We start from the raw sequence: 17378 nt of genomic DNA, 5'->3' as shown, positions 1-17378 counted from the left end.
TTTTTTTCTATGGGTTGCTATGGTGGGTTGTATGAACTGCCTTACTAGCCAACCTCCTAAGTTATTAAGATTACATATACATCTGTGCTTTTCAGGGTTACCATGGCCAATAAATTCATCATTAAATGGCCATCATCCTGGTGATGAATCTTTATATATTTAAGTTTCTTTTTAGATAGCAGACTCACTCTATTTGTAGGACTTTTACTTTTAAGTCTTTTCAGTATTGTAGAACTTGGGAAGTTTTAATTCTGCTGTTTAAATTTCTCAAACCCAGAGGCACTTCTATATGTGGAGAACATATTAGAATAGGAGTTATGGGAGAAATATATATTACACCAATCATTATTTTTGACTGCTGACATTAGAACTGAATGAAACATAATATGAGAAAATATATTTATTTCCAGAACGAAGATTAATTTTAGTAGCTCTAGCAAATTTAAAAATGCTTCTTTAATCATCTACTTTTTCTATTTCCAAAATGAAACAAGATATTAAGAATTATTAAGATAACAAAAATGTATTTGAACTGGCAAAATACAATAACGATTTCAAAGTTATTTTCAAGTCTAATAGAAAAATAATATTCCTCCACGAAAATTGAGTGATTCCCCCCCTTTTTTTTGGAGGGCAATTGGGGTTAAGTGACTTGCCCAAGGTCACATAGCTAGGTTTTTTTGGGAGTTAAGTGTCTGAGGCCAGATCCAAACCCAGGTCCACCTGACTCTAGGGCTGGGGCTGTATTCACTGTGCCACCTAACTGCCCTGAGTGATTTCTTAATGAAAGCACGCCAGTATATCACATGAACAATTGGGTAATTTAATTTAATATTCCATAATGCAGTTGTAATTTTCTTTTGTGAAGTGTATATGTATGTTTACACCTCTATAAATGTTTGATACTTTTCAAATTATTTAAAATTCTTTTTTTTTTTTTTTGCTTTTTGGAGGGCAATTGGGGTTAAGTGACTTGCCCAAGGTCACACGGCTAGTTTTTGTGTTAAGTGTCTGAGTCTGGATTTGAACTCAATTCCTCATGACTCCAGGGCTGGTGCTCTATTCACTGTGCCACCTAGCCGCCCTGGTATTTTCATGTAAGTAAAAAGTTCAAATAGTTTTTTAAAGAATTATAGACTATCAAAGTTAATATAAAATTATGATAGAAATACATGGAAACTAAGTTAAATAAAAATTAAGGTACCTATCAAAGTTGCAATGTATTATTGTGAATGTGAATATGAAATCTTTAGTATTAGGAAATACATATTATGTATTGCCTGCTCAAGTTTAAGGAATTCTTGCTATTTTCCAGTTCATTGCTATAGCAAACAAAAGGCAAAAAGTCAACAGTTCATCCATTATTATCTTAATACTACATGTTTGTTTTCTAGGAACATCAGTTGTTTTATGTAAAAAAACCTAAATTGTTTTTGGGAAAGGGAATGAGATTGCCACATTTAAATGACAAAATGACAAAGCTTAATTCTGTAATAAGTTATTAAGTATATGTGTTAAAAGAAATCTCTTGTATATAAGTTTGTATGTGAAAATTAGTAAGTGAAAGATGACTTGGCTGAAGAACTGAGTAGTTAAATGAAAAATACTTTTTCAGTTTACTTTTTCAACTTGATAGTTTCTCTTTTATAATTAAGAATAACTTTATAATACAATGGTATTTACAGGAGAAAATATTTCCCAGTATTTTGTTTTTCTAGGATTAGACTGGTTTAAAAGAAAGCAATAAAAACAAAGGAAAATTGTTGTTAATGAAACAAAATCAAAATGAAAGATCTCCTGCAAATTGAACCAGTATTTCTTTTTCCTGATCCTTTATTCAGCTTTAGAATATTTCTATAATTATTTAAAGTAGATACTCAACATTTTTTTTTACCAATATTTAAATTAAAAAATGTTTTCTAGCTCTTTCCTTTACAATTGCAAAGTAATGCCTTTTAAAGGGTAAGAGATCTTGTAACTCAACTGCAGAAATTTCTTAAGATATTTGTAAGATAGATACTAAGTGTCATTTCTTTGTTGACGGATTATTTTATATTTTTGTGAGAAATATCCGAATGGATTAATACATTAATGTTAAACCCTGTCAGACTATTAAGAAGATGTATGTTCCTAGCCTTTCACTTCCTGTTAGTGCAATTAATTCACCTTCTTTATTAGTACTGTTACCAGTATTATTACTAATATCACTTGTAACAATAACCTTAAACCAAATACAGATAGAATTGAAAGAGAAGCTATTTTTTGTTTGTTTTTCCTTTAGAAAACAAAGTGGCAAACAAGTTTATGTTAGGATGAAAAATAACTTACTGTTGACAAAGTTTTCTGCTTGATTTAAGTCTGATGATAGTTTTTCTCAGCTTGCTTTAATTACTTTTTTGTCACCTGCTAGTTACGAATTCGAGAACTTGAAGGAGCCTTGCAAGTAGAGAAGGCGAGCCAAGCAGAAGCTGTGGCTGATTTGGAAATGATCAAGAATGAGTTCAAAGAAGTTGAAAGTGCTTATGAGCTAGAAAAGCTTAATTCACAAGAGACCTTTGCAAAACTAAAAATGTAAGTCATTTTACAGTAACATTTTCTGAATTGTTATAAAGATTTTATGAAACATGTAGAAGTCTGATTATATAGTGTTTCTTGACAATATTCTCCTTAATGTGACTATATATATATATGTATGTATATGACTATATAAACCAAACTAATAGTTTACTACCTACTTCTACTGTGTTATTATTTTTTTGATGTTCAGAGTATATATCATCTAGTCAAAATGTAATTTTAAGCTTTGAGCTAATTTTTTTTTTGGTGTATCCTGTTAATTACATTGAGTATTCCTATATAATAGTACTAATTTGCCATTAAACTCTTTTTGGACTACCAAAATTGATCATGGGTGGAACTAAAATACTATTGAAGCTTACTTTTAAGTAGTATATTTGACCTCCATAATCCTTAAGAACAGTCATTCTCAACTATCATTCCCTGATGCTAAGATTGCTAATATAATAAATATTATGGTAGTATGATTGCTAACTTTATCAAAACTATTTTTTTCAAGGTCTTAATTGTCAAATCCAAAACCTTTTTCTTATTCCTATTCTTCGTTGTCTTCTCCATAACATTTAACACTATTGGCTCCCCCTCCTTCTGGATACTGTATCCTCATCTGTGCTACATCACAGTGTCCTTTCCTAGTTTTCCCTCTTATTTGTTTGATTTCTTTGTCTCTTTTGGTGATTTCCTTCTCCTTAATATCCATGGATATTCCCCAAGGCTTAGCCTTTTTCACTCTATTTTCTCCCTGAGAATTAAGAAATTTTCTACTATATGGGTTTGGGAAAGATATAATTTTGTATTTTTCTTCTAAATTATTGAGAATATAACTTTTAAAAAATTAGATTTATCTAAATATTAGATTTTACCTTTTTGGAATTTATAGTCTTGTGTAATACAATTTTTTTTAAAGCAATCGGGGTTAAGTAACTTGCTCAAGGTTACACGGCCAGTTATTTCTGAGTGTGGTGCTGAGTGTCTGAGCCTGGGATTCGATCTCTAGGTCATCCTGACATTGGAGCCAGTGCTCTTACTCGCTGAGCCACTCGGCCACCCCTTGTAATATAATTTTTTACCAAAATACTATACAGTTTTCAGTTGATAGGTGACTCAGTGGTTAGAGTGCTGAGCCTGGAGTTTGGAAGACCTGAGTTCAAGTATGATCTTAGCCCCTTCCTAGCTGTGTGATCTTGGGCAAGCCACTTAACCTCTGTTTCCTCATTAGTAAAATGGGGGATAGTAATAGCACTTACCTACCAGGGTTGTTGTGATCATCAAATAAGACAGTTTTTATAAAAAGCACACAGCGCCTGGCACATAGTAGGCTTTCCATAAATGCTAGCTATTATTATAATTATATGTTATTATTATTATTATGCATTTTCAAGTATTTTACTTAAATGTATTTTGTTTTATGGAACATTATTCTACTATTTGCATTTGCTTTTTAATTTTGCTTACTTAATAATCTGTTTTCCTGGTCAACTTTTTTATGGCTCTGTCAGCATATCACTACAGTTACTTATTCCAGGGCTGTACATTATAATCCGTTCACAATCTTCTCCTCTTATGTGACTCTTGTTCCTGCCATCCCTTAAATCTTCCACAGGGTTTCACCCAGTATTCATGGAGTTTTCTTCTAGTCTCTGAACATAATGTATGATGCCAGTATAGCCATCTACTTGTTATCCCTTACTCTTACTACATCATTAGATCATCTCTGTATACAGCCATAGACCTTATCTTTTCTACAATTTCTTTTGATCGAATTGTTACTGCTCTTATGCTGCACACAACTCATTTTGGAGATTTGTTGCTATGTAATATCAGGGGAAGAATGTTGATGTTTAAAAGCTGGATTTTTGTTTCAGGGAGAAACTTGGAGTCATTGCAAGTACTGTATGATTCTTCATAGGTAGTTCAGCTCATTTTCTTCATTCTATTTTGTTCTTTGCACTCTCATTGCTCATCTGCATTGTCTGTCGAAGCATGAGCTGCTGGACCAGTTCAATGAACTTTTAAATTTAAACTCATATCTTATTCTAGACCAGAGATTGGCAAACCATGTCCCATGTACCGAATCTTGCCTGCTGCCTCTTTTTCTGTGGCCTGTGAACTAAGAATTCTTTCTATATTTTTAGATACAAAAACCTTTCTTAGGTCATGGGCACTGCAGAAACAGATGGCAGTCAGGGTTTGGTCATCAGACTACAGTTTGCTGACTCCCTGGCTTAGCTGACAAGCATTTTTAATCAATTTGATTTTTTTCCATATGAATTGTTAGATTGAATTCTTTCAAATGGTTCACTATCTTGAAATTGACAAACATGTTTGGCAGATATACCTATCCTTTTATGCCTTGCTTGATATTAATATCTGAAAATTGAAGAAATTTTTTCTTGTTATTATTGAGAACTTTGGTATGATTTTATAAAATATTCATGGCAGACTCTTAAGAGTTTTAATTTTATTTTTTTGTTTTTCTCTGCTAGAATAGCTTTCATTTTTATATTCTGTAAGAATAGTAGAATATTATATAACCCGCATTTTTAGACATTTATGTAACCTGAATGATGTACTCTTTCATATCATATTCTTCTCAAGTGCCTAGCTCTTTTTTTCTCATATTTTCACCAAGGATATCCTTGATCTGAGTATAGATGATTCTTAGAAACAGTTTGTACTGTTGAGAAAGTATGAACATAGGCTGCTAATTATTAATGTTTGACTATATTTGGTTGTAATTCTATATTTGATTCATTATTTTCCCCATTTTGAGATATCTTCTCCCTTTGAGATATATTTAGAATCAGTTACTCACTTCCCTCAAAACTGTGTCGCCTTCAACTCAGACCTCTGTTATATGTACATGGTTTGGTATAGTTACTCTTCTAATTTTTACTTTCCTTAGTGCCATTTCTGTTTTTGCATGCAGCACAGGGGTGTCAAACTCTCAGTGGGCCATGTTGCAGTCTGTAACACTCTAGAGTGCACCAATTAAAATATAATTGGGAGATATTTAACAAAATGAGTAAAAATACAATGTTGATATGTGGTTTTCTAAGTCAGTTTTAAGATAGCAGGGATCCACATATATGGTTTAATGGTTCCCTTTCTGTTTGAGTTTCATGCCACTGATGTAGCATCTTGAGATTATGAATTTAGAATTCAAATACAGCGACATTAAAATTACAAAATTATTGAAGAAGAGTTTGATATAGAAGTGGTAACTAATCTTTTCCATTTCTTTTCAACTTTAATTTTCATTTTTAAAAGCTTTGAGGATGGTTTCAATTGGTTGTCATACAGAGTCTCATGCAAATCTATTTTTGTTATTGTCTTATGATGCATTACTGTTCATGATCTTAGACTACCCTTCTCTGTAAGATTTTGCAGATGAGTTAATATTCTATATTGAAGTTTCAAATACTTGAAAGCAAGAATTAAATTGCATTTGATATTTTTAAGGTTCTTTTGTCTTCATTATACTGGTGATTGCTCTATACTTGAATGAACTGAGGAAATGATGATTGTTTATATCAGTGTTTTTTCTTTCATTCAGTTCCCACTCAAGATGTTAAAAACTTGTTCAAAATATATCAGGTTAGAGCTATTTTAGGTGCATGATACATTTTCTTCTCATTCTTATTTGTTCTTCTAGTTTGCTGTTGATATTGAACTTTGCTTCCATATGTTGATGGAATAAATTTATGCTGTTGTCTGATTTGGAAATGGGTCTGATATCAGTAATCTATCATTTCTTCTGTGTTAAGAGATAATCAATTTCCTTTTTGTATGTGGTATTCGTTGCTCACTGTTTTGAAACTTTTAAGCACTTATTATGATCATCAAGAGACTTTGGTATGCCTTTCTTAATCCCGAGTCATATTTTCCAGCATGTTTTGGCATCTTCCACTACATTTACCTTTGTATTGGTGGCAAAAGCATTCAAATATAATCTGATTTAATTGGGAAATTTTATTGAATTCTTCATAGAATGTCTATCCTTCCTTATTTTCTGTAGCTGAGTTTGGTGTACAAGCTGCACTTAAAACATGATAGTTCTTTTTGTTCATGCTTATCATAAACACTGAAATATGCTTTTATATGATTTTTTTCTCCTTAAATTTAGACACATAAGCTAACCTTTATAATTTTCTTGATTTTTCTCTTTATAGAAAACCTGTAGGCCATCCTTCAATTCAGCTGCAACTTTCATATATTATTTCAGTTATAGTGAACATGGTAATCTGTTACTGGGGACCCCTACTCAAAATAGCATGATAGAATCTGTCAGCCTTCAAGAACCCAGTGTCACCTCTATGCCATCAGAATAGGATATCCATGGTGGATTATTTGGTAATTTTGACAATTAATGCCTTATAGTATAATCTGAGATTTATTTGGAATTGTTTCTCCCTATTTGCTTCATTATTATTATTATTATTGTTGGGTTTTTTTTTGCCTTTTTGGAGGGCAATTGGGCTTAAGTAATTTGTCCACAGTTACACAGCTATTTTTTTTTTGTGTGGGTATTAAGTGTCTGAGGCCGGAACCGAACTTGGGCCCTCCTGACTCTGGGGCTGGCGCTTTATTCACTGTGCCACCTAGCTGCCCCAAAATTTTCTTTTTTTTTTCTTCACTGTTTTTTGTATAAATTTAGTCTTTGTTTTCGATAGTGTTAAATTTGTATATTAGTTTGGCTAGGATATTACAGAAGCACAACCAAGAACACTGAATATTCTTCCAATTGTTGAGTTATTAATTTATTTATATTAAAATGCTTTTAGATGTATTTCTAAAAGTTCTTTTTGTGTCTTCTTAGATTATTCTGATATAGTTAATTATTGTTAATTCGATTATTTCTTTTAAAAATTTATACGTTTCATTAATTTTTTTATTTTTAGATAAGTTTTTATTGATGTCTTTGGTTTTTCATGTCATAGTTTTCCTTAGTATCCCTTCATCTTTCCCTCCCAGAGAGCCATCCCATAAAACAAATAGTATTTTTTAAAGACTAAAATTTTTCTTCTTTTTAAAAGGAAAAATCAGCATAACTCATCATTATATGAAAAAGTCTAATGTGCAATTTGCAGTACCTGTACTCCTCTCTTCTCTGTGAAGGGATGGGTTGGGAGCATCCTCTCATATCTTTTCTTTTGAGCCATTCTTGTAATTTAAATTTTGCAAAATACACACGTGTGTGTGTGTGTGTGTGTGTGTGTGTTCTGTTTACATTGTGGAGGTAATTTTATATATTTTTTCTTGCCCCTACATATTTCACTTTGTATTAATTCATATATATCTTTCCAAAGTTCTCTGTATGCATTACATTCATTATTTTTTACAGCATAGTGACATTCCCTAACATTCATGTACCACAGTTTGTCTAACTGTTCCCCAATTGATAGGCATCTACTTCATTTTAAATTTTTTGCAGTTATAAAATGCGATGCTAAGTTTGGTGTATATTGGGACTTTCCTCTTATCAGTGGCTTCCTTGGTTTATTTTGACAAAACAGATCATTTCCCCATAAACTACTCTTGCTTCTTCTCCTATGTGACCATCAAAAGATGAGATTCAGAAGAAAAAGACAGTCTTGGGAAGTAAGCATCTATTGAATGTGATGGTGTAAAAAATGGAGTTTGTATTTCTGGACCATAATTTTAAGTATAGGAATGACAGACTCTTAGACAGGAACATGGGAGACAGAGTGGCACTGTAAGTTCTAATTCAGAGGTCTTTTCCTCCTCTGCTCCAGTTGCCTTTTTACCCTGCAGATTTCTTCACTTCTGTGGCCAGCCCCTTCTTTCCATTGATGAGTTCTTATGTAGAATCTCAATTTGAGAAAGTGCCCGAACCAAATACAGATTACTTCTTTCCTTTTTCTGCTCCTGACTTATTGGATATGTTTTCTTCCCACTCACTGTGCTATTCAGCTCCTTTTTATGTATCTTATCTTCCCTAAGTAGAATGTAAGTTCCTTGAGTGTAGGAGCTGTTTCTTTTCGCTTATATTTATATTCCAAATGTTTAGCCCATTGACTGGCACATCATAAGCTCTTCATAAGTGCTTTTATTTAGTTAACTAAAAAGTACTGATTGGAGTCAGAGGAAATGGGTTCATATTCTATCTTTTATATTTGCCTCTTATGTCACCTTGCTGAAATAGTTTAATCTCTTTGGACATTAAGTGTTAATAAATAATGAGGAAGGCGTCTGAAGTTCCTTCAAGCTGTAGATCTCTCATCTAGTGACCTAACAAAGGCTGGTAAGAAGAGGTTCACCTGATGTCTGAGAAATCAAACCAGGATGTTAAATTGAAAAAGAAGAATATAAAACTGTCTATGTGTATTGCTCAGGTAATTTACCATGCAGTCTGTAGTGTAGAAAGAAGAGCAGTAGAGATGCCTAATATTTCATAGAAGCAAAATCCCCAAAAGAGACCAGTAATCAAATGCATGGGCTCTGATAACTATGTATAAATGCACAGAGTATATGAAACAATTTACAATGAATTAGAAATCTTAAAATAAGGAGGCTTTTTTGATCTAACATGTATTACTGAAACCCGTTATTGGACCATGGCTGTAAAATGGTGAAAGTTATTTAAAAGAAGAAGGTTAAGCAAAATGGGGAGGAGTTGGGATGCAGTAGCATTGTATATGTAGAAGATATACTCATGTCAAATAATAAAGGAATCAGCTAGGGAAAGCATAGTGAAAAACATTTGTAAAAATGTAAAAAAGCAAAAACAGAAGTTATATTGTATTGGAATGTTACAGACCACCTTGACAGAAAGAGGAAATAGATGAATGTTTGAGAAACAGATCACAAGCCAGGCATGGAGGCATGATGTGGTAGGGGGATGTTAATTATCTGGACTTCTGCTGGAACTTTTTCTCTGGCAAAACAGAGTAGCTAATAATTTCATGACTTCACATAAATGATAATTTTACCCTCCAAATAGTGAGGGAACCAACAATCAGAAATTCTGTTCTGGTTAATATCTTGGGAAGAAATGACCATGTCATGTTACAGTTTTCAATAGTGAATTACAGGAAATCTGGGTATATTTTAATGTACACATGGGAGAGTGTATTTCAGAGGGCTCAGTAAAAAGATGATTAGGGTTCCATGGTTGAAATTCTGGCAGAGGAAGTGAGTTTAGGGTGATGGTAATCAATCCTTCAAGGATGGCATACTGTAGTTGTAAGGAATAGAAATTCTTGTGAGCAGGAAAAAAAATGGTAGTTGTCACAAGCAACTAAATGTTTGATGGCACAAGTACCTTACAGTCCAATTTGCTCAGCTGAATTTAAAGGAAATGAATGCACTCTCAGATAACAGAAGATGGCTACAAAAATATAGTGCCGTCTTGTGAGAGTAGTGTTAAGAAATGCAAAGAAAGCTAAGGATGAGGGGAAAAAACCCTTTAAAAATCTATGTTCAGGAAAAAAGGTGTGTGATAGTTGCCTAGGATGAGAAGCATGATAGATGCTGAAGGACAAAAAGCAGAGCTATGCTTTTCCTAGTTTTGCTTTTCTTTTCTCTGCCACTAAGAATGATTTTTGACTTCAGAGGAAGGCAGAGATGGCAAATAGGCAATTTATATTTGTGTTAACTAAGAGGATAGTCAAGAGCATTTAACTGCTTTTGATCAATTCAAGCTCCCTGCAAAAATGAACCATCTCCTGAGATACTGAAAGATCTAGCAGTCGAAAGTGCTGAACCACAGTTGGTAATCTTTCAGAGATGGTAAAGTATGGGAGCGATTAGAGAAGGACAGAGGTCCTGATTTTGGGGAAAAAAAAAAGGAAAATTAATGGACCATAGGCTTATGAGCTTGACTTTGAATAGTTCCAGGATTAACGGGATAGTTAGTTATAGAACATCTAAAAAGGAGGTAGTAGTAGAGAGCCAACACAGCTTCTTCTAGAATAAATTATTCTAGATTAATATAATTTATTTTTCTTTTGTTTTGGATATTGTTACCAAACTTCTGGTAGGTCATAGGAAGATTATTGATGCAATTATAGTCTTTCATTGCTATTCTTGTGGACATGATAGTAAGATATGGGTGAGATGATAATACAACTAGCTGGATTTAAAGTTGGTTGAATGACCAGATCCAAAGAATACTCAGTAATGGTTCGCTATCAGCTTGTAAGCACATCTTCAATGGAGTACCTTACAGTGTATTCACATGTTTGTTCCATTTAACTTCTTTAGCAGTTACTTGACTCATAGGCATTGCTATATTTAACAAATTTGCAGAGATTACAAAAATGGACAATATAGTTAACTCCAAATATGGCAGAATCCAAAAAAGATTTTGACAGGTGAGAATGCTGGGATGAATCAAATAAGATGAATTTTAACAACTACAAAGTTGTAGATTTGGGTTAAAAATATCAACTAGAGAAGCATGGCTAAATAGTAATTTGTATGAAAAAGAATTTGGCATTTAGTGGACTACAGTCTCGTACTATAATAGCCAATATATGTATGGCAGCCAAGAAAGCTAATACATTCTTAGCATGCATGAATAAAGGTTTGGTGTCCACTATATGAGAGTTTGTAGTCCCACTGCACCCTTTCCTTCTCAGACCATGTCTATATTATTGTGTTCAGTCTGGGCAAAAAAAAAAATCTGCACACTAATAAACTTTATATAGTTCTGAGTAGGGTAATCAGGATTTGAAGGGCTTTAAGTTCATATATTATGAAACAGACAGAGGAAATGGCAGAGTTTAACATGAAGAAGGGAAGTCTTGGCAGGGCTGTGATAGCCTTTAGGTATTTGAAGGATTGTCTCATGGAAGATGGATTAGATTTGTTCTGGTTGGCCTCAGAAGTCAGATCTTGGACTAAGAGGTAGAAGTTGTAAAATTTCAGTTTAAGTTTGATGTAAGGGAAATTTAAAAAAATAGAACTATCAAAAAGTGGAATAGGCTGCTTTGGGAATTAATGGGCTTCTCCTTCTGCAAGATTTTAAGTAAAGGTTGGATAATCATTTCACATGTATGTAGTAGCAGCCGTTATTGTTCAGGTACAGGTTGAATTATGTAACCTCTGAAGATATTTGCAATATTGAGATTCAGTGATTCTCTTAAAAAAACAATTAAAATCATATAATATCACAATTAACAGTATATATAGCTTTTAACTTTCAAATCTTACCATTTTCTAACTAAAAGGAAATAAGTATGTTTTAACATTAGAAAGCCATTGATGGTCCATCAGGTCCAGTGATCCTAATGCCAGTTTGAGAAAAAAAAAATTGTTATTGGACTCTCGACACATTATAGAAGAGCTATGGTAGGAACCTGCTGAATCAGGGCTTTGAGGACATTATCATGCAGTACAGTGAGTTGCTGGAGAAATTATATTGCCATCCAGTTTTGTCTAAAAACCTAAAGTATAAGCCACAAAATAAGTCTTTAAGGACAGGCCTTACTTTAGCCTAGGATTTGGTTGCATGTGGAATGGTGCTTAGCTATAAGAAATGGCACAAATGACCTAAACCAGAAGTAGCACTGGGCAATTGACAGCATTGCACCAGGGATTACTCTCTGACGTGGTATGTATTTTCTCTCTTTCCCCCCTATTTAGATGACCAGCTGTGCTGACTTGCCTAGTTGGAGCTAACTTCAAAATATCAGTGGTGATCACTTCTCTCTTTGCTACTAGTGAACCTTTATCATTTTGGCTGCTCTGTGGATCTACTTCACTCAGGTCACTTGTACAAGATCAGGAAGGGTGGTGTATGCTTGTCACCATTTCCCACCTGTAAACTCATCGAGGGTATAGAGTATACACCGTGGACAGTGTCTGTTATTGCTGCTCCCTTCTCTTAGCATAGACTAACTCCTCAAAACATATTTGTTGATTTTAACATTTGGTATTTTTCACATTCAACAACTAACTGACTGAAGAACCTCCCTACTCTGTGAAATTAACTGAAATGGATGCCACCTCAGAGTCAGTCTCTGCAGATACTTCATCACATTTCTAATTCAAATCTTGGAGATGATTTAACTTCTCTATAATTGATACTTCTCATGTTTGATGACCAGCAAGTGTCTACCTCGTGTTCTCTTAATCTTTGTGATTCAGAACTGCTTTCTGCCGAGGTTAAAGCTCTTTTCCCCTGTGCCTCTGCTCATGCTCTCATTCCTATCCAGCCCTTATCCTTACATACTTGTTTTTTTTTCCATCATACCCTCTGGATTCCCTCTTTCCCCCACTCCCTTTTGTAATTATCCTTCATTCTAGAGAACTTATCATTCTTTGGTACTCAATGAAACCTAGATTTCCTCTCAGAATAGCGTACTTCTAAGGCTGACCATTCTTTTTTTACATCCTTTGACACACAGTACCAGGAGGAACAATTTGCATAGTATTGTTCCTTACTGTCCCTTTTTTTTTTATGTTAACAAGCTTTTAAGTATCATCCCTTCCTGTTAAATTGGTCCCGTGCCCTCTATCTATGTATACCTGTAAACGTATATACACACATTCACATATGTATTCATATGCCCGCATACCCTCATATAAAGATATATATATATATATATATTTCTAATCCCTTCAACTACTGAGAAAAGTTTCATAGGTTACAATTATTGTTTTTCCATGTAGGAATGTTAATAGTTCAACTTTGGCCAGGTGGCTCAGCGAGCAAGAGAACCAGCTCCAGTGCTGGGACGACCCGGATCAAATCCGGGCCCAGACACTCAGCACCACACCCAGAAACAACAACTGGCCGTGCAACCCCGAACAAGCCACTCAACCCCGATTGTTTAAAAAATAATAGCTCAACTTTGATAAGTTCCTTATGATTTCTTTTCCCTGTTTACCTTCTCATGATTCTCTTGCTTCTTGTATCTGAATGTCAAATTTTCTGTTCAACTTTGTTTTTTTCAGCAAGAATGCTTGAAAGTCCTGTATTCCACTGAATGACCATATTTTCCCCTGAAACATGATACTCAGTTTTGCTGGGTAGGTGACTCTTGGTTTTAATCCCAGCTCCCTTGACCTCTGGAATATCACATTCCAGGCCCTTTGATCCCTCAGTGTAGAAGCTGCCAGATCCTGGGTTATCCTGATTGTGTTTCCACAATATTCAAATTGTTTCTTCCTGGCTGCTTGTAATATTCTCTCCTTAATCTGGGAATTCCGGAACCTGTCTATAATATTCCTAGGAGTTTTCTTTTTGGGATCTTTTTCAGGAGGTGATCGGTGGATTCTTTCAACCTCTATTTTGCCCTCTGGTTCTAAAACATCAGGGCAGTTTTCTTTGAGAACTTCCTGGAGGATGCTTTCCAAGGCTCTTACTTTGGTCATGGCTCTCGGGCAGTCCAATAATTTTTAAATTATCTCTCCTGGATCTATTTTCCAGGTCAGTGGTTTTTCCCATGAGATATTTCACATGGCCTTCTATTCTTTCATTTGTTTGGATCTGTTTAACAGCATCTTGATTTCTCATAAAGTCATTAGCTTCCATTTGCTCCAATCTAATTCTGAAGCAATGATTCTCCTCAGTGAGCTTTTGAGATTCTTTTTCCATCTGGCAAATTCGACTTTTTAAGGCATTCTTCTCCTCATTGCCTTTTTGAGCCTCCTTTGCCATTTGAGTCAGTCTGTTTTTTAAGGTATTATTTTCTTCAGTCAGGCTGTTGACTCTCATTTCATAATTTTCTTGCATTGTTCTCATTTCTCTTCCCAATTTTTCCTCCCCTTCTCTTATCTGCTTCTTAAGGTCATCTATGGCCTGTAACCAGCTTGTATTTTCCTTTGAAGCTTTTGGTGCAGGAGTTCTGACTTCACTGTTTTCCTCCTGTTCCATGCCTTGCTCCTTCTTATCCCCAAAATAGGAGTGTAATGTTGGAATCTTCTGTCTGCTTTGTTTCCTTTGCCTGCTCATTTTGCCACTCAATTACTTGACTTTTGGGCTTTTTGCCACAGTAGGTCTCTGCCACCAGACAGGGGAGTTTTCGTCCCAAACGCTGGGGTTTTCTCAGCTGCCGGAGGTATTAGATGGGTGCCCTCTCTGAGGTCTCCACACGCTCTGGCAAGCTGGACACACACCCCAGGACCTCCACCCTAGACTGCAATCCAGATTCAAGCAGGTTAAAGCAAGAGCGATGACCCCTCAGACTGGTGCTTGGTCCCCCTACACTCTGCAGGCCAGGAGCTGAAGCCGCCACGTGGCGCTGGCAGGCTGTGCTGGCATCTCAGCGGTTTCTCGCTCTGGGGGTAAAAGCCACGCACTCCCCCTTCCTGGGTCCCAAAGTCCAGACTGCACTGGCCTCTCACCTTGTCCTTAGCATCTATGTATTGATAAATCTGGAAACGGCCACAGCTGTTGCTGATCTGGAGTCCCTCTGGCTGGTGGCTGGTCAGGCCCGCCCTGGGGCTAAAGCCTCGGCATGGTGCTGGGCTTGGCTCCCAGAGCGCTGTGCTGGCTGATTCCTGCTGGGCTGTCCTCAGCGGGAGGTTAGCTTCTCTGTGTCATTTTGTGGGTTCTGCAGCTCCAACGTTTGTTTAGAGTCCCCTTTTTACATGGATTGGGGAGGGTGGAAGCCGGAGCCACGGGAAGGTCTTGCTTCTACTCCGCCATCTTGGCTCCGCCCCCCTTGTTACTCTATTTTCCATTTAGTTGTCAGTCCTCTCTCCCTGAAACAGTTGGCGCCTCCGCCATTCCCTCTGGTGAGCCGACTTTTACTGTCCCTTTCAAGCTCTCTCCTTCTGCTGCCTCCACTTATTATCCATCTGTCCTTTAAAGTTCACTTCAACCTGTATAGATATCTGTCACTATGATTTGTTGAATTGCCAGTCACTCCTTTCCTCTTATTATGTTCAGACTCACAATCTTTACTCCAACATCTCTCCATGTTGAACACATAGCCTCTGTTTCCAGAATACTCCAACCAAGGTTAGGCATCATACACTATGTACCTTTCCCTCCATACACCTGTCTCAGTTGAATTTACTTCAGGTTGTAGAATTTCTAGTTATGACTCTAGTTTAATTTCAAGGAAAACTGACAGAATTTATTAAAAATGTGAAGAGTTGACCTAATCAGTGATTATCTAAATAATCAAATGCCAAAAGGTTAAGGGAGATACATGTGACTGAAGTCAAAACAACATAGTATTTGAAGAAGATTGCTGAGTGGGAGATTGAGGGCCACAGATTATATAAAGTTTGAAAGAGACACTAAAGGATGTGGTAAATATGATTTGAAGGAAAATGGAAGAAAAGCACTGAAGACAACCAAGAACTGGACTCACTTTTGGATGGCAGAGAAAGCACAGAAAGCCACCTATTTCAATGCAGAAATGAAGAGGATTACCCTTAAAGAACTCATGAGGCTCCTAAACCTCCTTGCAGAAATAGCTGCAGGAACTGTAGAGATATTGAACTTGATGAAGAAATTGAAATGCTGATAAACAAAGCTTCAGACCCAGCTTAAGAAAATCTCTTCAGGAAAAACACTCTATTAAGTATCAGTGAAGTAGTCTATCTTCTTCTTTCATTTTCCTTAGGATAATGTGGATATTCATCCAGGATTTACTCAAAAAGTGAGGGGATTCAAAATTGAAATTTCTCTTTGACACACATGGGGAATGGAAGCTATATTTGTTAGTCCTGGTTCCAAGTTAAAATTGATCATTATTATCAGCAGATTCTGTATTTGAGAATTTGTCTACATAGTAAAATTTGTAATCCCCCAAATCAATTATTCACTGGATTTTTTTTTTTTTGCCTTTTTTTAGAAGGGGGAAGGCAAGGCAATTGGAGTTAAATGACTTGCCCAAGGTCACATGGCTAGTGTTAAGTGTCTGAGGCCGGATTGGAACTCAAGTCCTCCCAATTCCAGGGCTGGTGCTCTATTCTCTGTGCCACCTAGCTACCCTATTCACAGGATTTTTGTGGTCACTTATGGACATGTGCAGTGAATTGAAAAATTTGATCTGCTTGGCATGCATGTTCCCATTTAAAGTTGAACAAGACAATGCTCTGTCTTCTTGTTGCAACTCTCCTACTATAAACAGGTATCATTTTTATGTCTGTTTCATGCCATGTTTTTCACATTTTTGTGGGTGATTTTGTTTAAAATGGCCACTGGTGTTACTCAGTGCAAGAAGGTTTTGTTGTGTATATATTCAGGGGAGAATGTTTATGCTCTTGGTCTTGGTAGTCCTCACTTTCACCTATTTGGGGCCTACTTTACAATTGCTCATCAGTGGCCAAAGAGAGGTGTTCTTAGGATTTCTTAGAGTTTCTCTTAGACAAAAAAGTGTTGTCCCCCACATCCAGTATTCTGTCTCCTTTCTTTTCCTTTGTACAGCTTCACAGCCTGCCTGAAGTATACTCCCTCTTCAGACTTTTTAAATTCTTAGATTCCTTTAAGACTTATCTCAGATACCATCTCCTATACCATCCAAAACTTTTCTCATACCCTTAGTTGTTAGTATTTTATTTCCCTTTTCTAATTATATTTATTTATTTGTGTAAATGTTGTGTTTCTCCTATAGGAAGAATGTAAGATTCTTGAGGGAAGGAACTAGTTTTAAATTGTGTAATTGTATATGTAGTTCTTATCATAATGCCTTAGACATAGTAGATTCTTTAATAAATGCTTGTTAAGTAAATTGTGGTATAATCTGGAATTAATGTTGGTTATTTATTTGACCTGAATTCTGTGTGTTACCATATCTTCCTTGAACATACTCCTATACGTTAGCTTCTGTTTCTAACCTGGAACTTCTAAATTCTTGCCCTTGACTTTCTTATTA

General features: G+C 35.6%; 1 protein-coding gene across 1 annotated transcript in view; it reads left to right on the top strand.

Annotated features, from left to right (window-relative positions):
• CCDC171 (coiled-coil domain containing 171) overlaps positions 1–17378 on the top strand; it is a 555758-nt gene that overhangs the window by 197201 nt on the left and 341179 nt on the right. Inside the window, exon 10 of the mRNA XM_069090675.1 lies at positions 2411–2571. Coding sequence (XP_068946776.1) covers positions 2411–2571 — 161 coding nt within the window. The remainder of the gene's footprint in view (positions 1–2410; positions 2572–17378) is intronic.

This window comes from Petaurus breviceps, unplaced genomic scaffold, assembly GCF_028583685.1.
Source record: "Petaurus breviceps papuanus isolate PSGF00001 unplaced genomic scaffold, PetGlider_PUasm1.0 187, whole genome shotgun sequence".
Lineage (NCBI taxonomy): Eukaryota > Metazoa > Chordata > Mammalia > Diprotodontia > Petauridae > Petaurus > Petaurus breviceps.
The sequence above is the reverse complement of the archived record's forward strand: the minus strand, read 5'-3'. Positions and strand labels throughout refer to the sequence as shown.